The 25,203-nt window shown below is 42.5% G+C and overlaps 1 protein-coding gene and 1 long non-coding RNA gene across 10 annotated transcripts in view; one reads left to right on the top strand and one right to left on the bottom strand.

Annotated features, from left to right (window-relative positions):
* The first annotated feature begins 4,064 nt into the window (after positions 1 to 4,064).
* On the top strand, positions 4,065 to 14,805 carry LOC139262900 (uncharacterized). The gene is made up of 2 exons (XR_011592993.1): positions 4,065 to 4,146; positions 14,022 to 14,805. It is a non-coding gene; the product is annotated as an uncharacterized lncRNA (long non-coding RNA).
* Positions 14,806 to 18,251: 3,446 nt separating this feature from the next.
* Positions 18,252 to 25,203, bottom strand: part of LOC139262898 (long-chain-fatty-acid--CoA ligase 6-like) — a 161,629-nt gene continuing 154,677 nt past the window's right edge. For 6 of the 9 annotated variants that reach the window (XM_070878157.1, XM_070878158.1, XM_070878155.1 and 3 more), the window contains exons 20-21: positions 23,142 to 23,213; positions 18,252 to 18,711 (exon numbers count right to left, since the gene is read on the bottom strand). In XM_070878157.1, coding sequence (XP_070734258.1) covers positions 18,571 to 18,711; positions 23,142 to 23,213 — 213 coding nt within the window. In that variant the 3' untranslated portion in view covers positions 18,252 to 18,570. The remainder of the gene's footprint in view (positions 18,712 to 23,141; positions 23,214 to 25,203) is intronic. The other 3 variants (XM_070878162.1, XM_070878161.1, XM_070878163.1) reach the window with 3 other exon arrangements.

Here is a 25,203-nt window from a genome sequence, read left to right as displayed (position 1 = left end):
TGCTCTCCCCATCAGTAGCCCTACCCCTTTCCCTTTGAACTGCCTGTTCAAATTCTTTATTCTCCCTTTGGTCTCATCATCATCATAGGCAGTCCCTCAGAATCGAGGAGAACTTGTTTCCACTCCCAAAGTGAGTTCTTTGATGGCTGAACAGTCCAATATGAAAGCCACAGACTCTGTCACAGATGGGACAGACATTCGTCGAGGGAAGGGGTGGGGTGGGGTTGGTTTGCCACGCACTTCTTCCGCTGCCTGCACTTGACCTCTTCACGCTCTTTGCGTTGAGACTCGAAGAGCTCAACGCCCTCCCGGATGCACTTTCTCCACCTCGGGCGGTCTTCGGCCAGGATCTCCCAGGTGTTGGTGGTGATGTCGCACTTTACCAGGGAGGCTTTGAGGGTGACCATGTAACTTTTCCGCTGCCCACCTTTGGCTCGTTTATCATGAAGGAGCTCCGCATAAAGTATTTGCTTAGAGAGTCTCGTATCTGGCATTCAAACTATGTGGCCTGCCCAGCGAAGCTGATCGAATGTGGTCAGTGCTTTAATACTGGGGATGTTAGCCTGGGCGAGGACACTGATGTTGGTGCGCCTGTCCTCCCAGGGGATTTGCAGGATCTTGCGTAGACATCGGTGGTGATATATCTCCAGCGACTTGAGGTGTCTTTTATACATCGTCCATGCCTCAGATCCATACAGGAGGGCGGGTATTACTACAGCCCTGTAGACCATGAGCTTGGTGGTAGATTTGAGGGCCTGGTCTTCGAACACTCTTTTCCTCAGGCGGCCGAAGGCTGCACTGGCAGCGATATTGAATCTCCGCATCAATGTCTGCCTTTGTTAATAAGAGGCTCCCGAGATATGGGAAATGGTCCATGTTGTCGAGGGCCGCGCCGTGAATCTTGATGATTGAAGGCTGTCATTCATCTCACCCTTAAACCGACATCCACCTCCCCTACAGGCAGATAGCAAGAGACCAGGGTTTGGAGTTTCGCCATGGGCATAACCTAGAAGTTGCACTCTAAATTGCGCTCAAAGCTGCACTGATTTTGCCAATGTCGAAAAACATGCAAGTATCCTCCCAATCTCATTAGAATATGCCCAAAGTCAAAATGGGCATAAATCAACAGAAACAATCAGGGCCAAGAAAATGCCAAACCCACACCAGTATATTTCTTCTTGGGAGTCTGATGTGCATCAGTCATGCACATCAGGCACAACGAGAACCTACAATCAGGGTAGATTTTCAATTTTTAATATGACATATTTTGCCATAAAAATGCATTAAAAGAAACAGAAAATACAGAGTTCTCATTAAAGTTACATTTTAAAATACTTTAAAAAAAAAAAATTGTAATTAAAAGACCAGCAAAATGACTTTCATTCCTGCTGCATCTGGGTCTAATGTTGAGAAACCCTCAAACAAGCACTTTTGGTGCATTTGAGAGCCATGGGTGTGACCAGTTTTGTGCACAGAGATTCGTTGAGATGGAAGGATGGATGTAAAAGATCGAGGAGCCTTGAATGTGTTGTAGTTATGAGAGTAACTCACTTATGCCCCAAATTCTGTAATCTTTTAGGCCACAAAATGTGTTTGTGCTTAGATTCCAATGACATGATTCCAATTGCCTATTTCAGCCTTATTGCTCTATCAAATTGAGTCTTGGTGTTAGGTAGCATTTTAATTATTCTTTGGCGGTACAATCTACCTTTTATTTTCACTTCTGCTTTCACTTTTTTGGCACTGGAATTTTGATAACTTTCTTTTGGTCTTTTGCCGTATTGCAGCTACACTATTTTTTTTATATTTTACAGTGGGCTACAATTGCAACATAACAGGATTTTTTATTCTTTTCTGTGTGCTTACTTTGTTCTCTTGCGGATGTTGTGTCAGTCTTCTCCAAGGTCACGGCCAAATTTAGATGCCATTCAGCTCATTCATAAGTTCACCTTGATCGTTCAATTTCAATTCAAACCTTTTGCCTGTCTTACATAAGAAATAGGAGCAGAAGTAGGCCACCTGGCCCCTTGAGGCTGCTCCGCCATTTAATAAGATCATGGCTGATCCGATCATGGACTTGGCTCCAATTCCCTGCCCAATCCCCATAACCCTTTATCGCTCAAAAATCTGTCTATCGCCACCTTAAATACATTCAATGACCCAGCCTCCACAGCTCCTTGGGGCAGAGAATTCCATAGATTTACAACCCTCAGAGAAGAAATTCCTCCTCATCTCAATTTTAATTGGGCGGCCCCTTATTCTGAGACTATGTCCCCTAATTTTAGTTTCCCCCACGAGTGGAAATGTCCTCTCTGCATTCACCTTGTCAGGCCCCCTCTTCTTAAAAGATGTTCTTTATTCTTTTACAGGTCAGTTCTTCTGAGCTGCTTCCGACACCTTTTAATAGATATACTTTTTAAAAAGTTTCTTTGTTGTGACACACAACAGAGTAACGAGGGACAACAATTCTGGAAACTTGTGCTTTTTAAATAAACATTCTAATGTAAAAGCTAAACATGGTTAGTTTGGAGCCATTAATTACAAAATCAGGATTGTGAAAAGGGTGATACCTACTGTAATGTATGGAGAAAGAGTCAGACTGAACACTGAGCTCAAAGTAAAGTGTGGCCTTAGTCTTTTATTGCAGGTCTCTAGAGTGCCTCTCCAACCTGTGAAGCCTCATTAAATACCTGTGCTCCCAAATGATTATGGGGACTCCAAGGGATGAGCCCTCTGGTGGCTGTACAGAGTAAACACAAGTGTACATATATAACACCTACAAAGTTTTAATTTTGTGATCACACAGCACAGAAACAGGCCAACTGGCCCAACTGTTCCATGTGCTCCACACAAGCCTCCTCCCACTCTTCATCATCTAACCTAATTCCTTTCTCCTTCATGTGCATAGCTTCCTCTTAAGTGCATCTTTGCTATTTGCCTCAACTACTCCTTGTGAAAGAAAGATTTGGATTACGCATCTTTCACGACCATCAGACGTCCCAAGACGCTTTACAGCCAATGAAGTACTTTTGAAGTGTAATCACTGTTGTAATATGGGAAACACTGCAGCCAATTTGCACACAGCAAACTCCCACAAACAGGAATGGGGTAATGACCAGATAATCTTTTTTTGTTATGTTGATTGAGGGATAAATATTGGACAACACAGATAACTCCCCTGCTTTTCTTCAAAATAGTGCCATGGGATCTTTTACATCTACTTGAGAGAGCAGACGTCTCATCCGAAACACAGCATCTCCGACAGTGCAGTACTCTCTCAGCACCACACTGGAGTGTCAGTCTAGATTTATGTGCTAAAGTTCCTGGAGTGGGACTCAAACCCACAACCTTCTGACTCAGAGGCAAGTGTGCTACCCACTGAGCCACAGCAAGTGGTAGCGAGTTTCCCATTCTTACCACTCTCTGGGTAAAGAAGTTTCTGCTGAATTCCCTATTGGATTTATTAATGACCATCTTAAATTTATGGCCCCTAGTTTTGGTCACCCCCAAAAGTGAAAACATCTTCCCAAGTCTACTCTATCAAACCATTTCATAATCTTAAAGACCGTCCATCAGATCACCCCTCAGCGTTCTCTTTTCGAGAGAAAAAAGCCCCACCCTATTCAGCCTCTCCTGTAGTTGTAGCTGCACTTCCTTCTAGAGGGGCAGTGCTGCCAAACTCGAATGGATTGAGGCTGGACGGCACAGAGCACACAACTGGTTTTATAACCATCTCTACGACACTTCAGCCAAACATCACTCCTCTTCACGAACAAATGTATTACCAATAAAAAAAAAACAATCCTGCACACTTTGCAAGCCAAGGCTGTTGAAAGAGGCGACGAAATCTGGTCCTCACAAATCGATTTCACCACCACTGGTCTTAAGACAGCTTTTCTCCTTACTCACCAGAAACCTGGCGCCGCCCTCTCCCCTGCCGACACTTGCACCCTGTCACTGTGACGTTTCCAAAGTCACCTGCTCGCACCAACCGCCCACCACGCGCCTCTGCCGTGGGGCGCGCGCACCTCGCCCTTGCACCTCCAAGCTCGACATCTGATAGCCCGTAAGTTTTGCAGTGGGAGGATTTTGAGAAGATTTTCGTTCTGGACATCCGTCCAATGGGAAGAGTGAGAAAACCGCAACGTAGGTTGGAACTGGCCGGGGTTATGTTTTTTTCGCTAAAGCCGCAACTGAACTGGTTGCAGGATGGGAGCGGATCATGGCTTAATTATGATGGTTTCTTTCATAAGGACTTAAAACTTTAACCGCTAATTATGAGACCATCATTGTATGACCCAGAAGTGAGTGGAAAGGCGACTTGTCTTTATTTGGCATCATCCTAGACCAGTTGGTTTACAAAATGGTACTTTTCATAAACGAGTAGAATATGGCTGTGCAGTTGAAGGACGGTGGAAGTGGATTATCTATAGAATCATAGAATTATAGAAATTTACAGCACGGAAGGAGGCCATTCGGCCTATCGTGTCCACGCCGGCCGACAAAGAGCTCCCTAGCCTAATCCCACTTTCCCGCTCTCGGTCCGTAGCCTTGTAGGTTACGGCACTTGAAGTGCATCAACCTAGCTAGTCTTTTCATTCTTCAGTCATCATCATAGGTAGCCCCTCGGAGTCGAGGAGGACTTGCTTCCACTCTAAAAGTGAGTTGGAAACATTGAAACATAGAAAATAGGTACAGGAGTAGGCCATTCGAGCCTGTACCACCATTCAATACGATCATGGCTGATCATGCAATTTCAGTACCCCATTCCTGCTTTCTCTCCATACCCCTTGATCTCTTTAGCTGTAAGGGCCACATCGAACTCCCTTTTGAATATATCTAACGAACTGGCCTCAACAACTTTCTGTGGTATAGAATTCCATACGTTCACAATTGTCTGTGTGAAGAAGTTTCTCCTCATCTCGGTCCTAAATGGCTTACCTCTTATCCTTAGACTGTGACCCCTGGTTCTGGACTTCCCCAACATCGGGAACATTCTTCCTGCATCTAACCTGTCCAGTCCCGTCAGAATTTTATATGTTTCTATGAGATACTCTCTCATGCTTCTAAATTCCAGTGACTATGAGCCTAGTCGATCCAGTCTTTCTTCAAATGTCAGTCCTGCCATCCCAGGAATCAGTCTGGTGAACCTTCGCTGCACTCCCGTAATAGCAAGAATGTCCTTCCTCAGATTAGGAGATCAAAACTCTGCACAATATTCAAGGTGTGGCCTCACCAATGCCTTGTACAACTGCAGCAAGACCTCCCTGCTCCTATATTCAAATTTTCTTGCTATGAAGGCCAACCTGCCATTTGCCACCTTCACCGCCTGCTGTACCTGCATGCCAACTTTCAATGACTGATGTACCATGATACCCAGGACTCGTTGCACCTCCCTTTTTCCTAATCTGTCACCATTCAGATAATATTCTGCCTTCCTGTTTTTGCCACTAAAGTGGATAACCTCACCTTTATCTACATTAAACTGCATCTGCCATGCATTTGCCCACTCGCCTAACCTGTCCAAGTCACCCTGCAGCCTCTTAGCATCCTCCTCACAGCTCCACCCAGCTTAGTGTCATCTGCAAACTTGGAGATATTACATTTAATTCCTTCGTCTAAATCATTAATGTATATTGTAAATAGCTGGGGTCCCAGCACTGAACCTTGCGGTACCCCACTAATCACTGCCTGCCATTCTGAAAAGGACCCGTTTATTCCTACTCTTTGCTTCCTGTCTGCCAACCAGTTCTCTATCCATGTCAATACATTACCCCCAATACTATGTGCTTTAATTTTGCACACTAATCTCTTGTGTAGGACCTTGTCAAAAGCGCGAGTGGAGTCTCGTGCGATAGCTGAGCAGTACTCGGGACAGGTGGGTTTGGCATGAGCCTTCTGTGACTTGTTTAAGGATCTGTTTGATTGTTTGTACTGCCTGCTCTGCCTGCCCATTGAAGGCTGGTTTAAATGGGGCCAAGGTGACATGTTTGATCCCATTGCGGGTCATGAATTCTTTAAATTTGGCACTGGTGAAACATGGCCCGTTGTCACTGACCAGTATGTCAGGCAGGCCGTGTGTGGCAAACGTGGCCCTCAGGCTTTCAATGGTGGCGGTGGCGGTGCTTCCCGACATTATTTTACATTCAATCCATTTTGAAAAAGCATCCACCACCACCAGGAACATTTTACCGAGAAACGGGCCCGCATAGTCGACATGGATCCTCGACCATGGCCTGGAGGGCCAGGACCACAAACTTAGTGGTGCCTTTCCGGGCACGTTGCTCAACTGAGCAGATATGCTGCATTGCCGTACACAGGACTCTAAGTCAGAGTCGATACCGGGCCACCACACGTGGAATCTGGCTATCGCTTTCATCATTACTATAACGGGTGTGTGCTGTGGCGATCCGAGATGAACGTCTCCCTGCCCTTTTTGGGTAGCACTACGCGGTTACCCCACAACAGGCAGTCTGCCTGAATGGACAGCTCGTCCTTTCGCTGCTGGAACGGCTTGATTAGCTCTTGCATTTCAACGGGGATGCTGGCCCAGCTCCCATGCAGTACACAGTTTTTTCCTAGGGACAGCAGAGGATCTTGGCTGGTCCAAGTCCTAATCTGGCGGGCCATGACAGGTGTTTTATCATTTTCAAACGCTTCCATGACCATCAACAAGTCTGCGGGCTGCGCCACCATCAACAAGTTTGCAGGCTGCACCATTTCCACCCCCGTGGTGGGCAATGGTAGCCGACTGAGAGCATCCACACAGTTCTTGGTGCCTGGCCTGTGGCGGATGGTATAGTTATACGCTGATAGCGTGAGTGCCCACCTTTGTATGCGGGTTGAGGCATTAGTATTTATCCCCTTATTTTAAGCGAACAGGGATATGAGGGGCTTGTGATCGGTTGTCAGCTCAAATTTGAGGCCAAACAGGTACTGATGCATTTTCTTTACCCTGAACACACACGTTAATGCCTCTTTCTCAATCATGTTGTAGGCCCTCTCGGCCTTAGACAAGCTCCTGGAGGCATAGGCGACAGGTTGCAACTTCCCTGCAACGTTAGCTTGTTGTAATACACACCTGACTCCATACGACGACGCATCACATGCTAGCACAAGTCTTTTACACGGGTTATACAATATAAGCAGCTTGTTGGAGCATAAAATGTTTCTGGCTTTCTCAAAAGCAATTACTTGGTTTTTTCCCCATACCCAGTTTTCACCTTTACGCAATAACACATGTAGGGTTTCTGAGAGGGTGCTTAATCCCGGTAGAAAGTTACCAAAATAGTTGAGTCTCAGGAACGACCGCAGCTCCGTGACGTTCTGTGGCCTGGGCGCGTTCCTGATAGCCTCTGTCTTGGCGTCTGTGGGCCGAATGCCGTCCGCCGCGATCTTTCTCCCCAAAAACTCCACTTCTGTTTCCATGAAGACACATTTCAGCCTCTTCAGCCGCAGCCCTATGTGATCCAGTCGCTGGAGGACCTCCTCCAGGTTTTGTGGGTGCTCAACGGTGTCCCGACCCGTGACTAATATGTCGTCCTGAAAAACCACCGTGCGTGGTACCGACTTGAGTAGGCTCTCCGTGTTTCTTTGGAAGATCGTTGCAGCCAACCGAATTCCAAATGGGCATCTGTTGTAGATGAACAGTCCCTTGTGCATGTTGATGCAGGTGAGGCCCTTCGAAGACTACTCCAACTCCTGCGTCATGTAGGCCGAAGTCAGGTCGAGCTTGCTGAACGTCTTGCCTCCTGCCAGCGTCGCAAATAGGTCGTCTGCCTTAGGTACCAGGTATTGGTCCTGTAGCGAGAAACAATTAATAGTTACTTTATAATCGCCGCAAATCCTGACCTTGCCATCACTTTTGAGTACTGGAACAATCGGGCTGGCCTACTCGCTGAATTCCACTGGCGAGATGATGCCCTCTTGTCCAGCTTGATTTCCACTCTCTCCCTCATCATTTGAGGTACCATACGCTCGCGCCTTGTGGTGAATGGATCAGGCAGCTGGGACCAAGTGGATCCGCACCTTCGCCCCGGAAAAGTTTCCAATGCCTGGCTCAAAAAGGGAAGGAAATTTGTTAAGAACCTGGGTACATGAGGCCTCATCGACATGTGATAGCGCTCGGATGTCATCCCAGTTTCAGCGGATTTTGCCCAGCCAGCTCCTTCCAAGCAGTGTGGGACCATCGCCCGGGACAATCCAGAGTGGCAGTTCGTGCACCGTGCCCTTGTAGGTGACCTTGACCATGGCGCTGCCCATGACAGTGATAAGCTCTTTGGTGTGCGTTCTCAGTTTCGTGTGGATGGGGCTCAGGGCTGGTCTGAGTGCCTTGTTGTTGCACCATAGTCTCTCAAACATCTTTTTACTCATGATGGATTGGCAAGCACCAGTGTCCAGTTCCATGGCTACGGGTAAGCCATTCAATTTTACATTTAGCATTATAGGTGGACATTTCGTCGAAAATATATGCACCCAGTGTACATCAGCATCTGCCTCCTCTCTCTCAGGCTCGAAATTGCTTTGATCCACCATGGACCGATCTTCCTCTGCCACTTGGTGGTTAGCTCATTGGAGGTGCCCCATTGTTCCACAGCTCTTGCAAACATACCCTTTGAAGCGGCATGAATAGGCTGAATGGAAGCCTCCACAACACCAACACTGTGAATTGCCTTGCATTCATCCTTTTATAGCGGACTCAGACATCTGAGTCACCTGAGGACTGCTGGCAGTTGCAGACTCGTGGTTTCTGCCCTGTACATTTCTGCTCACAAACACAGTTCCAGTTAATTTATGAACATTGCTAGCACTTGTGTGCTGAGAGATTTGTTTGGTGTTATCACTGGTGGACATAAACGCCTGTGCTATCGCAATGGCCTTACTGAGGGTCGGCATCTCTACAGTCAAAAGTTTTCGTCAAGTGGTCTCGTGGCCAATGCCCAGTACAAAAAAGTCTCTGGGCATTTGCTCCAGGTAGCCATCAAACTCACATTGTCCTGCAAATCGCCTTAGCTCGGCGACGTAGCTCGCCACTTCCTGACCTTCAGAACGCTGGCACGTGTAGAACCAATACCTCGCCATCAGCACGCTCTCCCTCGGGTTAAGATGCTCCTGAACCAGTGTACACAGCTCCTCATACGACTTATCTGTGGGTTTCACTGGAGCCAGAAGATTCTTCATGAGGCTGTAGGTCAGTGCCCCGCAGACCGTGAGGAGCACCGCTCTCCTTTTTGTAGCTCTTCCTTCTCCATCCAGCTTGTTGGCTACAAAGTACTGGTCTAGCCGTTCGACATAGGCTTCCCAGTCCTCACCCTCCGAGAACTTCTCCAGGGTGCCCACAGTTTGCTGCATCTTTGCATTGGATTCGTATACTCGTCGCCAGTTATTGTGTTCCTAACACAGATGAGATTGCACACAGGGAGGTTAAAGTAACAGTGACCTCAGTTTTTATTAAGACACTCCAGAGTGAGGAACAGTTCTTAGGGGCTACAGTTTATACAGTGCTCCCAAGGGATGCTGGGATCCCTTGGAGGAACTTAACACAATCACAATCGCTAAGGAGGTGGTACTCAGCAAGATAATGGGACTAAAGGCAGATACATCCCCTGGACCTGATGGCTTGCATCCTCATGTGTTAAGAGAAGTAGCGGCAGGGATTGTGGATGCATTGGTTGTAATTTACCAAAATTCCCTGGATTCTGGAGAGGTCCCAACAGATTGGAAAACTGCAAATGTAATGCCCCTATTTAAAAAAGGAGGTAGACAAAAAGCAGGAAACTATAGACCAGTTAGCCTAACATCTGTGATTGGGAAAATGTTGGAGTCCATTATTAAAGAAGCAGTAGCAGGACATTTGGAAAAGCAAAATTCGGTCAGGCAGAGTCAGCATGGATTTATGAAGGGGAAGTCATGTTTGATAAATTTGCTGGAGTTCTTCGAGGATGCAACGAACAGGGTGGATAAAGGGGAACCAGTGGATGTGATGTTTTTGGACTTCCAGAAGGCATTTGACAAGGTGCCACATAAAAGTTTACTGCACAAGATAAAAGTTCACAGAGTTCGGGGTAATATATTAGCATGGATAGACGATTGGCTAACTAACAGAAAACAGAGTCGGGATAAATAGTTCATTCTCTGGTTGGCAACCAGTAACTAGTGGGGTGCCGCAGGGATCAGTGCTGGGACCCCAACTATTTACAATCTATATCAACGACTTGGACTGAGTGTAACGTAGCCAAGTTTGCTGACGAAACAAAGATGGGAGGAAAAGCAATGCGTGAGGAGGACACAAAAAATCTGCAAAAGGGCATCGGCAGGCTAAGTGAGTGGGCAAAAATTTGGCAGATGGAGTATAATGTTGGAAAGTGTGAGGTCATGCACTTTGGCACAAAAAAAATCAAAGAGCAAGTTATTATTTAAACAGAGAAAGATTGCAAAGTGCCACAGTACAGCGGGACCTGGGGGTACTTGTGCATGAAACGCAAAAGGATAGTATGCAGGTACAGCAAGTGATCAGGAAGGCCAATGGTATCTTGGCCTTTATTGCAAAGGGGATGGAGTATAAAAGCAGGGAAATCTTACTACAGCTATATAAGTATTGGTGAGGCCACATCTGGAATGCTGCGTGCAATTTTATTTTCCATATTTACGAAAGGATATACTTGCTTTGGAGGCAGTTCAGGGAAGGTTCACTTGGTTGATTCTGGGGATGAGGGGGTTGACTTATGAAAGGTTGAGTAGCTTGGGCCTCTACTCATTGGAATTCAGAAGAATGAGAGGTGATCTTATTAAAACATATAAGATTATGAGGGGGCTTGACAAGGTGGATGCAGAGAGGATGTTTCCATTGATGGGGGAGATTAGAACTAGAGGGCATGATCTTAGAATAAGGGGCCACCCATTTAAAACGAGATGAGGAGAAATTTCTTCCCTGAGGGTTGTAAATCTGTGGAATTTGCTGCCTCAGAGAGCTGTGGAATCTGGGACATTGAATAAATTTGACAGAAATAGACAGTTTCTTAAACGATAAGGGGTTATGGGGAGCGGGTGGGGAATTGGAGCTGAGTCCATGATCTTATTGAATGGCAGAGCAACTCGAGGGGCCATATGGCCTTTCCTGTTCCTATTTCTTATATTTTTATGTACTGCTGGAAGTTGCCCAATGGAAACAGAGGAGTGAAAAATCAAGCAGCAGGGTTTGATCCAGGTGTCCAGCAGAGGTGCCGAGTGGCCTTCGGTGTTAGCAGCACACACAAGCGGATCCAGTATACCAGCAGGGGAGTCAGGAGTAATGGAAATTAAATCCAAGGACCAAGTATCTTGTGTGATTCCACTCTTAGCTGTCCCAACACAGCCAGCACATCTCCAGCAATAGTGTATCTTCCTACTTTGCATAGTAATCTCTGGAAACTGTTAAAGATCTGTCCTTGGCATCTTCTTCATCTGCATGCTGTCCCTCAGTGGCATCATGCATAGCATGGGGTTAGCTGATGACATCCAGCTCTGGCTCACTACCACTTCCTGCTACCCCACAACCACCACAATGCTGTCAGACAGTAAGTCATGTATGAGTCAAAACTTCCTCAAACTGAACATTGAGAAGTCTACAGTTATCCTTTTCATTGGCTCATTTGAACTTCACTATCTTTCCAGTGACTCCATCCCCCTTCCCAGTGACTCACTCAGCAAGAATTTGGCCATGCAAAACCTTGGGGTCCTGGTTGAACTCAAAGCTGAACTTCAATTCTCACACGTGATCCTTCATCAACATCACTCATTTCAATCTCCGTATCACTTACCTCCACTCTAATCTTATCCCAGTAGTGTTAAAACTTATCTATGCTTTTGTCTCCTCCAGACTTGATTTCTCCAACAACCCTCTTGCCCCATCCTTCACCTTCCATAAACTCCAACCTGTCCAAATTTCAGTGCAGATCCCATCTCGCCCATAGTCTGCCATCCTGCTTATCCATCACTCTTATCCTCACTGATTTGCAATGTTTATCCTTCCCCAACAAATGGAACTTAAACTCCGTGCTCATTGTCATATCCCTCCATGACTTCTCCCCACTTTCCATCTGCAACCACCTCAAGCCTTGTATCCCCTCCAACTTACTTTGACTTTAGCTTTCTGTGCATTCTCCATCCTGTTGCCCCATCACTGGTGATAGCATCTTCACCTACCTCCGTCCTACTCTGAAGTTCTTTCCATAAACCTCACTGCCTCACCATTGCCCTCAAACATGGAGATGATGATTGTTGGAAGGGTGTCGGGAACAACCTATGTTGCGCTGTCTCGTAACATGTCGGGAACCCCATAGTGAGGTGTTGAAACAATTCAATGATACTCGAGCATCTACATGATTGTTGGTGATCAGTACATTAAAACATCATAGAGGGTTGTGGCTGTCATATGTCAGTCATTGCAGTCCCAAGTTATTGCTGCAGAAGTACCTCACTGAAGTTTTCAGCTCCATTCACAACTTCTCTGATAATGAAGCAGCCCATGCTAGCTTACGGCACTACTTGGACACTACCCATCATATAAGTGCCAAGTAATGACCATTGAAACCAAGAGAAAGCGCAACAATTTCCTTTTGACCTTCAACGTCACCAATTATTGCCAACCATCAACATTTTGGGGAACCGCAACTAAGCAGACGCTTAACTCGGCCAATTCTATCTTCTCGATCCCACTAACAAACACACACACACACACACACCAAAAAAAAAATCCAGAAAGCAGTTAATAGAAACTATTTTAAATGTTGCTTATTTTTCCTGACTAATTTTCAAATAAAAAGATGCAGCATTGAAATATTCCATAACATGATGTAGGACACGGCTAGAGTCCATTACTGAGGTAATATGCCAAAGACACTGGTTTTATGAAAGTGGACTAATGAATAAACAAATCAGCATCATCTGTTAAAGTGCAAATACCTAGAAGCATGTCAAACAACTCAAGTAATGTCACCTGAGAGTAATTAACCTCATGTAACATTGGATCCACTTACTACTTTGTATAAAATATTAACAAATCACAAATGAAAAATCTTAAAAAAATATACTAAAAGAAAAAGAGCGAGCTATTTCCTGTTATCTTTTAGATTTTAAAATAACCTAGAGAGGTGGTCGAGATTACTTAGAGAGGAGCCAAGCAGCTGCCTATTGAGAGAAATTGCCAACAACAATAATTTGCCTCTCATAGGCCTCGGGACTTTTTCAGACCACCTCTGCATAAGGAGTATATGAGCAGTGACCTTAAGGGGACATGCCAGATTAGCAGCTAAATATTACATTGGTGTACCAGAACCCCATACTCCCCCTGAACAACACTATTAGGGATCAACTTCTCAAATGCAAAAACAAAATGGTAGAGCTGAATACAAATTCAGATATTAAACTGTGAACCAGAAGGGACTTCTGTTATATATCATGAAGATATTTTCCCCTTGAAAATGGATAAAAAAATAACATTTTTCCATGCAGAAGCATATTGTATGATTGCCAGTTTTACGTCACTTCATGAAGGATGCGAAATTCATCGTTAGATAATTGTCCACATTTTTTAAATACAAACCTGAATTTTCGTATTATCTTGCATTTCTGCATTTTTACATTCAAGTGATGTAAATCTACATAAAATCATCCCTTTATAGTTGCAATCTTACTTGGTTATTTACAGGTAATCTTTACACAAAGGATCATATTGACTGCATTCACTTCATTTACAAGTCAACTAATGAGAAATATTACTAGATTGTTTAAAATAGTTAATCAACTATATTTTTCTTTATTTGAATTTCAAATTTTCTTTGCAATATAAGACTACATTACATAAATATACAGAATGTGAATATGTTGGTTGACTTGCTGTCATGCAAAAGTACTGTTTTTTTCATTCTTTGCAGTCCACAGTAGTATTACAATATCCTGTATAATATTATTTGTGCTTTGTCTTATCTCTTTTAAAGCTGCAATATATTTGAGAAATAAAAATAATGGTGCCTTAATTTCAGATTTGGAATAAAATGCTTAAGAACCACATGCCCCACCTCTTATCTAAAGGAATATAGCCTTCATCAGAGATCCGGAGCTACGTCATGCATTGTGGAGATATCACACACACGTGATACAATGGCATTTTCACACCACAAAAGTTCGTGTCATCACATTGCAAGATCAAAAAGGACAATAAAGTATTCATTAATAAAGGCAGTTCTCTTTAAAAATATAATGAAGTACATGGAAATGCTTTTAAATATATAAACGTATGAAATGAGCATGCAGATTCTTAAGCTTTGGAGCCAATTAAAACTCGAGCTCAGTTCTGCTTGGGTTTAGATCACTCAGATTTAATTGAAATCTTGAAGTAGAATGTAAACCTCACTGCTGAATTCAGAATATATTCTACTGAAATGTATTTAATGAAGGGTTTATGCACACCATGAACTGTCTTCTTCAAATCAAAGCTGACCACTGAAACAGACCCCTGTGAACTAAAATATAGACAAAAGCACATTCGAGTTCATTATTGTCACTAACAATTTTTAAAATGAAATTTTCTGTGCTCCAAATTGATTTTATGCATGACCGTTACAAGCATTAGAAAGACCTTTTCATCCCTTCAATCCAGGCTAAGCTCAAGCCTAGGTTATACAGATGAAAAGACTAGTAACACTGGTCAGCTGTGCCACCCAAATCCACCCTTGCAACATGTTTCAAATCGCACGATGTTTTTGGTAAATTGTATTCTCATCCATGTGACAAATCAGTGTTGGCAAATTAAATTATTTTCCACCATTGGCTCTTCGTGTTTTTGCTATACTAATAAATACATCCCTCTGTGCTTTATAAATACTGAAGCTTCAAATTTTAATTCATCCTCACATTTAAAACAATAAATTCAATGTAAAACTTTCCAATGTAATTCTGTCAATGATGCTGTAAACATGGCGGCCATTGTTGGATTTTCACAGATAGAATATAGTTCGTCATTTGACTCTTCCATGATCTCTGAACATTGATCGAGAGCATTTCCTCCCTGGTCTCTGCCAATACTACTTTAATCGACAATTATGAGGTTTGTGAATGCAATCTTTTTTTGATTCTCCAATATTACATCGTTGGGGATGTGCCTGGCCTTTCTGACGTCCATCTTTATTGGTGTGGATAAGATTGGGAACCAAATGAGGATGGACGTGCAGATGTGAACTCATACCCCATCAATTCATGGCACATATGTTGATGCTGGAATGACACTTGCCACTTTAAAGTTTTTGTATTTATATACAAGTGATCATCTCACAAGCCAGATTCCTTCACACACAAAGCTAAAATGGTAGGTGGATTTTTGTTTTCACCAGCTGTGTGGTAATTTGGCAGGGTTTAACTTGGCTAATTGTAATTTAATTGAAGTCAAAAATCTACCCTGAAGTGCATGAAATAACAATGGGCAGAGAGCTCTGATGTTGTATAATTGGGTGTTTAACCTTCTCACTGGCATAAACCTGCACTTACATTTGAAGAAATTGCTCCATGTGGCATTTGCAGATTTCTGTTTGCACTATGGTAATTATCAAGAATTAATAGACATCAAAAGTCAGAAATAGTTTCACAATGAACAGAGTTCAGCATCTTATTGAAAGCCTAAATTTATAAATTAAGTTATTTCTTTTTCTTCTGCACGCTGAAGACTAGGCTTTAAGGATGGTTATAAATATTTTGTGAGCTCAGTTAATTACATCTCAGGATCAGCAATGCAAATACATATTTATAAATGTGTAACAGCACTTTAAACTGCATTCTACAGCAAATGCATGTTGAATTTCATTACATTAAATTTGTAATAGGTTTTGTCAAGAAAAAAAAATTGAGTTACTGTGATTGTTCCTATGTCTACAGGAAAATTTATCTGTACACAAATACAGGATGGAAAATAAAGAAAATGTTAAAATATAAGGAAATCTTTGAAAGAGATAGAGAGAAAGAAATGTATCTGGGCATCCTATCAACAGGTTGTGATAATTGTAACTATGCAACATTACAATGGTCCAGATTTTGCGATGGTACGCTAACAGTTCGCCGTCATTACCCCTCTGAAACTAACCGTAACCTCAGAGTTTAACGGGAATCCTTAAGTTGTGGTCAGTCATTCACTGCTCCTAACAGGTTGCACTGTGGACCCTGCCACCCGCCCCCCACCCCCATGGCCGGCAATGTGTGAAATCAGAGGAATCAGTGAAACTGATGAAAACTTGAGCTTTTCTTTGCTAATACAGCTGTTAAAAACCTCATTAAATGTTAAGCCTTGTTGGAATAGGTGTAACTGGGATTCAAACAGCATATTGAATGCTAAACAACTGCCCTAGCAGTGAAAAAACACATTTTTATATTTGTGGAGTGTCATATTTCTCCATTGTTAAAAATTGCAATTAAGAAAAAGAAATTACAATCAATTGCACGTCGAGAAAGGTGAAATCTCTGTGGGCAGCTTTCTTTGAGGTTAGCGGCGAGCGCCTTAGCTTCGCCACTGACCGCAAGTTACGGGCCATGATGTTTGAAACTGAACAGGTATGAAATGTGCCTTAGGAGTGTAACCAACTATGTAATTCAGTGCCACAGGTGCCAATATTGCATTTCTTTACTAGTTATGTGAATACGAGAACAATTTCAACACTTCCACATTTTTTCTGGGTGTTGTGATTTGTAGGAACAAAGGGAAAATATATGACCTAAGTGGAAAGGGGTTCCTGGAAACAGCTGGCTCTTCCACCCACTCAGTATGGGGAGACCAGAGGAGAAAACAAATTAGAGGATAAAATATCTCAAAAGTTTTACAAATGTTTGCTTGGACCTTCAAAGGCAAATCAAGTAGAATTCTTGAATAACTGTCTAACCCTGATCAGCTGCCATTCCTTTTCATGGCTCTAGCTTGAAAATCTTTATATTCCATAGCATATTTGATCATCTCTATCTGTATAATGTTCAGTCACATTTCTAACCAGAAATGCATCCATCTTATTTTGATAGAGATAATCCACACAGGATGAATTATTTTAGCTTTATCTTATATTTATCTTATATTTATTATTGATATTCAGATTTCTATATCATTCATGGCGACATGTTCACATTCCAGATTTATAATATATTTGCAAGATGATTAGTGACTTAGCATAGTGAAACTCTACAAGTATAACAGCTTTTCGCACAATCAAGACTGGCCATGAGGCATGCTGTAATGTATAGGTATCAGTCTTGGATCAGTGATAGCATTCACCTCAGATTGTTGGTTCAAGCCCTACTCCAGGATTTGAGCTGATAATCAAGGCTGACACTTCTTCAGTGCAGTACTGAGGAAATACTGCATTGTCAGAAGTGCCATCTTTCAAATGAGACATTAAATTGAGGCACTGTCTTCCAACATTTAGGTGGATGCAAAAGCTTCCATGGCAATTTTCAAAGAACAGGGAGATTCTCCCAGTGTCCTGGCCAACATTTATTCATTTGTGAGCAAACTGACAGTTGCATGTGCCTCCAAAGTAACTAACAACACTTCAAAAGTAATTATAGTTGGCTATAAAGCACTTTGGGATGGCCTAAGGCATGAAAAATGCTATATAAATGCAAATATTTTTTTCACATTTCATCTGCTTGCTTATTTCAGATTAATTTGTCTATCACTTTCCCATTCATCTTTTCAAACATCTTGGTGTGAAGATTGAGGTTCTGTAGGTAGATGCAATGCACCTGCTTCGGCATTATGAACAATAAAGATTGCCATCTTCTCCCAGAATATGGTATTGATCGTGACAGAAAGTAGAAGATTGAATTGAATGCCTGACTGCAGTAACAGACTGCAGGTTCGAATTACATCCCCTCGTCAAATTATGTGAAATTTCCTTTTAATGCATTGACTTTTTACAGTCTACTCAATGACTTGCACATTTTCTGAAAATTTCTAATGCTGAATTCTCATGAATATATGGTATTCACATTATTCTCTGAATTTGATAAAAATAAATTATAGTTTTGATTTTGGTGCAAAAATGCTACTGCGGTCCTGAAAAGGCTCATGTGTGTCAATAGGAAAAATACACTTACAAAATCTGCTTCATGTATTGATGAATGCATCCAGGTGAAGGAAATTAATTTTTTTAGATAACAGACAGATTTATATACACATTTACATCTACAAAGATTAAAGGATGACATTTAGAGGTGCTTAATCCTTAACCTAACTTTTTTTTATTTTTCATTTTTACAAAATATGTACATTTCAATGTTAAGCTATTAGTCATACCCTCATATAAACAAAGCAAATTTCACTGCTGAAGAACATATAAAATTGTCTCTAGCATACTGCAGCTTTAAAAAAGGGCAAATCTTTATTATACACAGAGTTCTTAAAGTTAAGCAAGATACCTTCCAGTTGACTGAAGAAAATTAAGATGTTTCTGAATATAGCCAAAGAATATATTTTATATATACTTCATGATTTTTTTTGACATAAGATAACCAGCACACGAATAGGAATGTTCTTCACGAGACATCTGCCAAATATTTTCATATAGAAGTATTAGCATAAAGTTCTTCAATTTGTTTCCGGAAGTAATTTCTCATCTCTGGCCTCTTAGCCTTTAGTGTTGGGGTCAACAGACCATTTTGGACTGAGAACATTTCATAGTGGAGATAGATGCCTTTTACCTATAAACCAAAAATCACAATGATCAAACAGACCATTTATTCGTGTAGTCATTCCTTATTTTTGAAGTCTTCTTCTTTCCCCCTCAGGTCTCTCAACTCTGCACTTTTTCCTAGCTTGAGCGGGTCGACAGACCTTCTGTTGGGCCTGCACCTAGGCTACTACTACCACATCTACCACTCCTCGGCACAACACAGTCTATTTTTATTGAATTTTTCCTTCTCCTAACCATCTGACCTCCATATATTCTTTCACACCAGGGATAAGAAATGCACATGGATATCTCCCCCTCTCAACTGTCAGAAGGCAAGTTAGAAATGAGGCAGAATAGTAAAGGAAATCACAATTTCTGTGTTGGTGTCAATGTTGTATCACATTGTAAGTTTCTGCAGGTACATAAAAAGGAAAAGAGCGGCTAAAGTAAATGTTGCCCCCCCCTAGAGATGAGACTGGGGAATTAATAATGGAGAACAGGGAAATTGAAGAAAAGCTGAACAAATATTTTGTATCGGTCTTCATGGCAGAAGACACTAAAAACATCCCAATAGTGGATAATCAAGGGGGCTATAGGGAGGGAGGAACTTAATACAATCACTATCATTAAAGAAGTAGTACCTCGGTAAAATAATGGGACTAAAGGCGGACAAGTCCCCTGGACCTGATGGCTTACATCCTAGGTTCTTAAAAGAAGTAGGTGCAGAGATAATGGATGCATTGATTGTAATCTACCAAAATTCCCTGGATTCTTGGGCGATCCCAGCAGATTGGAAAACCACAACTGTAACACCCCTATTTAAAAAAGGAGGCAGACAAAAAGTAGGAAACTATAGACCAGTTAGCCTAACATCTGTTGTTGGGAAAATGCTGGAGTCCATTATTAAGGAAGCAGTAGCGGGACATTTGGAAAAGCATAATTCAAAGAGTCATCATGGTTTTATGAAAGGGAAATCATGTTTGACAAATTTGTTGGAGTTCTTTGAGGATGTAACGAGCAGGGTGGATAAGGGGGAACCAGTGGATGTGGTGTATTTGGATTTCCAGAAGGCATTCGATAAGGTGCCACATAAAAGGCGCAAGATAAAAGTTCATGGGGTTGGGGGTAATATATTAGCATGGATAGAGGATTGGCTAACTAACGGAAAACAGAGAGTCGGGAAAAATGGGTTATTTTCCGGTTGGCAAACAGTAACTAGTGGGGTGCCACAGGGATCGGTGCTGGGACCTCAACTATTTACAATCTATTAATCTATTATCATGACTTGGATGAAGGGACCGAGTATAATGTAGCCAAATTTGCTGATGAGACACAGATGGGTGGGAAAGCAAACTGTGAGGAGGACACAGAAAATCTGCAAAGCGATATAGACAAGCTAAGTTAGGCAAAAATTTGGCAGATGGAGTATAATGTGGGAAAATGTGAGGTTATCCACTTTGGCAGAAAAAAATAGAAAAGCTAATTATAATTTAAATGGAGGAAAATTGCAAAGTGCTGCAGTACACAGGGTCCTGGGGGTCCTTGTACATGAAACACAAAAAGTTAGAATGAAGGTACAGCAAGTAATCAGGAAGGCAAATGGAATGTTGGCCTTTATTGCAAGGGGGATATAGTATAACAGAAGAGAAGTCCTGCTACAACTGTACAGGGTATCGGTGAGGCCACACCTAGAGTATTGCGTACAATTTTGGTCTCCGTATTTAAGGAAGAATATACTTGCATTGGAGGCTGTTCAGAGAAAGTTCACTTGGTTGATTCCGGAGATGAGGGGGTTAACTTATAAAGATAGGTTGAGTAGGCTGGGCCTATACACATTGGAGTTCAGAAGAATGAGAGGTGATCTTATCGAAACATAAAAGATAATGAGGGGGCTTGACAAGGTGGATGCAGAGAGGATGTTTCCATTCATAGGGGAAACTAAAACTAGGGGACATAGTCTCAGAAGAAGGGACCACCCATTTAAATGAGATGAGGAGGAATTTCTTCTCTGAGGGTTGTAAATCTATGGAATTTTCTGCCCCAGAGAGCCATGGAGCCTAGGTGATTGAATATATTTAAGGCGAAGATCGACAGATTTTTAGAGCGATACGGGAATAAAGGGTTATGGGGAGCGGCAGGGAAGTGGAGTTGAGTCCATGATCAGATCAGCCATGATCTTACCAAATGGCAGAGCAGGCCCGAGGGGCCAGGTCGCCTACTCCTGCTCCTATTTCTTATGATTCTTATGATTGTGCCCTTTATGATTACATAACATAAGAAATAGGAGCAGGTGTAGACCAATTGGCCCTTTAAGCCTGCTCTGCCATTCAGTAAGATCATAGGTTATCTTGTACCTCAGCTCCACTTTCCCACACTATCCCTATAACCTTTGGTTCCCTTAGTATCCAAAAATCTATTGATCTCTGTTTTGAAGATACTCAACGACTGAGCATCCATAGCCCTCTGGAGGAGAGAATTCCAAAGATCCAGAAGAAATTTCTCCTCATCTCAGTCCTGAATGTCCAATGCCATATTCTGAGACTGTGCAGCCTAGTTCTAGACTCCCCAGCCAGGGGAAACATCCTCCCAGCATTTATCTTGTTAAGCCCCTTAAGAATTTTATACGTTTCAATGAGATCACCTCTCATTCTTCTCAACTCTAGGGAACATAGGCGTGGTCTACTCAATCTCTCCTCATAGGACAATCCCTCCATCCCCGGAATCCATCTAGTGAACCTTTGTTGCAGGTATATCCTTCCTTAGGTAAGGAGACAAAAACTGTACACAGTACTCCACCAAAGCCAAATATAACTGCAGTAAGACTTCTTTACTCTTATATACAATCCTTTTGTAAATAACACTTGCTTTCCAAATTGCTTACTGTACCTGTATGTTAACTTTCTGAGTCGTGTACAAAGATACCCAAGTCCCTCTGATTAGCAATATTTTCCAATCTCTCACCATTTACTATTTTTCCTGCCAAAATGGATAACTTCACATTGCTCCATATTCCATCTGCCATGTTCTTGGCTACTCACTTAACCTGTCTATATCCTTTTGCAGCCTCTTTGCACCTCATCACATCTTACATTCACACCTAGTTTTGTATCCTTAGGAAACTTGGATACATTACACTTGGTCCCCTCACTGATATAGATTATAAATAGCTCCGGCCTAAGCACTGATTCTTGTGGTGCCCCACTAGTCACAGCCTGACAACACGAAAATGACGCGTTTATTCCTACTATCTGTTTTCTGTCCATTAACCAATCCTCAATCCATGCTAATATATTGCCCCCAATCCCATGAGCTCTTATTTTATGTAATAACCTCTTGTGTGGCACATAATCGGATGCTTTTTGAAATTCCAAATACACTACATCCACTGGTTCCCCTTATCGACCTGGCTAGTTACAACTTCAAAAAACTCTTAACAGATTTGTCAACACGATTTCGCTTTCATAAATCCGTGTTGGCTCTGCCCAATCATAAAATATTCTAAGTGCCCTGTAACCTCATCCCAGTAATAGATTCTAATATTTCCCCTACTACTGATGTCAGACTACCTGATCTACTGTCCCCTGTTTTCCCTCTCCTACCTTTCTTGAATAGCGGGGTTACATTTTCTACCTTCCAATCCATGGGGAACGTTCTAGAATCCAGGGAATTCTAAAAAATCAAAACCAATGCATCCACTATCTCTAGCCACAGTTGGGATAGAAAGGGAGATAATTATTGACAAACTAGCAAAACTAAAAGAGGTTACGATCCCATTTCCAGATGGTATGCACCCATGCATACTCAAGGAAGGTAGAGGGGAAATAGAGGCATTAATTGACTTATACAAAAGTTCCATAGAAGAGGGGATAGTGCTAGAGGGCTGGTGGACAGCTAATGTTGTCCCTATATACAAAAAGTGAGAGAGAACAAAACCTGGGAATTATATACCAGTCAGCTTAACATCTGTGATAGGAAACATACTGGGATCTATACTGAAAGAAGTGATAAAAGAGCATCAAGAGACAGAAAAGATAATAAAAAAGTCAGCATGGATTCTGAAGGGCTAAATCATGCTTAACTAGCCTGATAGAATTCTTTGAAGAGGTAACTGAAAAGGTAATACAAAGAGTAGACAAGGGTAATGCAGTAGATGTCATATACTTGGATTTTCAAAATGTCTTTGATAAAGTACCACATGGTAGGCTCATGACAAAGGTTAAGGCATGTGGAGTCAGGGAACAAATGGCTGAATGGAAAGCAATTGGCTAAAAAATAGAAAGCAGAGAATACAGGTAAAGGATAGTTGTTCACATTGCAGGAAGGTGTTCCACAATCAGTGCTGGGACCACTGTTATTCATAATTTATATTAATGATTTGGACTTAGGAATAAGTAACCCAACATGAGCATTTCTCCCTCATAATCAATGAGAGGAAAACGTAAGCCTATATTGTCTTACCTGTTCAAACGAATAAAGACCAGCCCGCTGCCCCAGCTTCACCATGTCCTCCATGATAGCTTTTTTAAAACCCTAAATTTAATCAATGCATTCCATAAGTAACACACAATACAAAATTGAATGATCACTTCATTGCAGAAATAGTAACTGTAGCATAGAAAAAAAATCAACAGCTTTTCCAATTTCCTAATGTAAAATGTTAGATAAAATATTTTTCTTTGAATAAATCTAAAAGATTAATAATAATTCAGCTAATACCTGAATACCAACTTTACTGCTGTAAAAACATTCTACCTCCTTTTTATTAGTTCATGGGATATGTGCATCGCTTGAAAAGCCAACAAAAGGTGGTGATGAGGTGAAGGTACTTCCACAGTGCTGTTAGGGAGGGAGTTCCAGCATTATGACCCAGCGATGAAGGAACAACTATATATTTCCAAGTCAGGATGGTGAGTGACTTGGAGGAGAACTTGATGGTGAAGGTGATGATGCGCCTGCTGCCCTTGTACTTCTAGTTGGTAGAGGTCGCGGGTTTGAGAGGTGCTGTCGAAGAAGCCTTGGGGAGTTGCTGCAGTGCATCTTGTAGATGGTACACACTGTAGCCACGGTGCGCCGGTGATGGAGGGGGTGAATGCTTAATCAAGCATGTTGTTTTGTCTAGATGGTGTTGAGTTTCTTGAGTGTTGTTGGAGCTGCAATCTTCCAGGCAATTGGAGGGTATTCCATTACACTCCTGATTTGTGCCTTGTAGATGGTGAAAAGGTTTTGGAGAGTCAAGAGGTGAGGCACTCGCCGAAGAATACCCAGCCTCTTATAGCCACAGTATTTATGTGGCTCGTCTAGTTAAGTTTCCAGTCAACGCTGACCCCCAGGATGTTGATGGTGGGGGATTCAGCGATGGTAATCCCACTGAATGTCAAGTGGAGATAGTCACTGCCTGGTTTATGTAGCGCAAATGTTACTTGCCACTTATCAGCCCAAGCCTGAATGTTGTCCAGGTCTTGCTGCATGCGAGCATGGACTGCTCCATTATCTGAGGAATTGTGAGTGGAACTGAACACTGTGCAATCATCAGCGAACATACCCACTTCTGACCCTATGATGGAGGGAAGGTCATTGATGAAGCAGCTGAGGATGGTTGGGCATAGGACACTGCCCTGAGGAACTCCTGCAGCGATATTTTCGGACTGAGGTGATTGATCTCCAACAACCACAACCATCTTCCTTTGTGCTAGCCAGTGGAGAATTTTCCCCCTGATTCCCATTGACTTCAATTTTACTGGGGCTCCTTGATGCCACATTTGGTCAAATGCTGTCTTGATATCAAGGGCAGTCATTCTCACCTCCTTTCTGGAATTTAGCTCTTTTGGCCATGTTTGGACCAAGGCTGTAATGAGGTCTGGAACAGTGTGGTCCTGGCAGAATCCAAACTGAGCATTGGTTAGCGCCGCTTGATAGCACTGTTGATGACAATTTCCAACACTTTGCTGATGATTAAGAGTAGACTGATGCGACGGTAATTGGCCGGATTGGATTTGTCCTGCTTTTTGTGGACAGGTCATACCTGGGAACAGGTCTTCAACACGACAGCTGGGATGTTGTTGGGGCCCATAACCTTTGCTATGTCACTCTGCCATTTCTTGATATCATGTGGGGTGAATTGAATTGGCTGAAGACTGACTTCTGTGATGGAGGGGACCTAAGAAGGAGGCTGAGATGGATCATCCACTCGGCACTTTTGGCTAAAGATAGACTTTGTTTGGTTCAGACTATGCTAAAAATTTAACACAGCAGACCTGTTAATAACCTAGATTTTCCAGTCACCAATTTCGTGGCAGATTTAGGGTGGGCAGGGGCAAGACCTGCTTGAGAAATCACACTCCTTACAGCTCCCCACCATTTCCCACTGCCTGGGTGTCTGCATCTCTGTGCTGTAGCCGGCATCAAATGCAGACAGAAGCAGAAGCTGGAAATGGACCCCAAATGGGAATGCTGAATATCTAGGATGCTGAGCAAATTGAAATCATGTAGTACTTTTTTGCTATCAATAGAGGGCACCAAG

The sequence above is a fragment of the Pristiophorus japonicus genome, chromosome 4, assembly GCF_044704955.1.
Source record: "Pristiophorus japonicus isolate sPriJap1 chromosome 4, sPriJap1.hap1, whole genome shotgun sequence".
Taxonomy (NCBI): domain Eukaryota; kingdom Metazoa; phylum Chordata; class Chondrichthyes; family Pristiophoridae; genus Pristiophorus; species Pristiophorus japonicus.
Note: the sequence above shows the minus strand (reverse complement) of the source record. Positions and strands in the feature narration are given on the sequence as shown.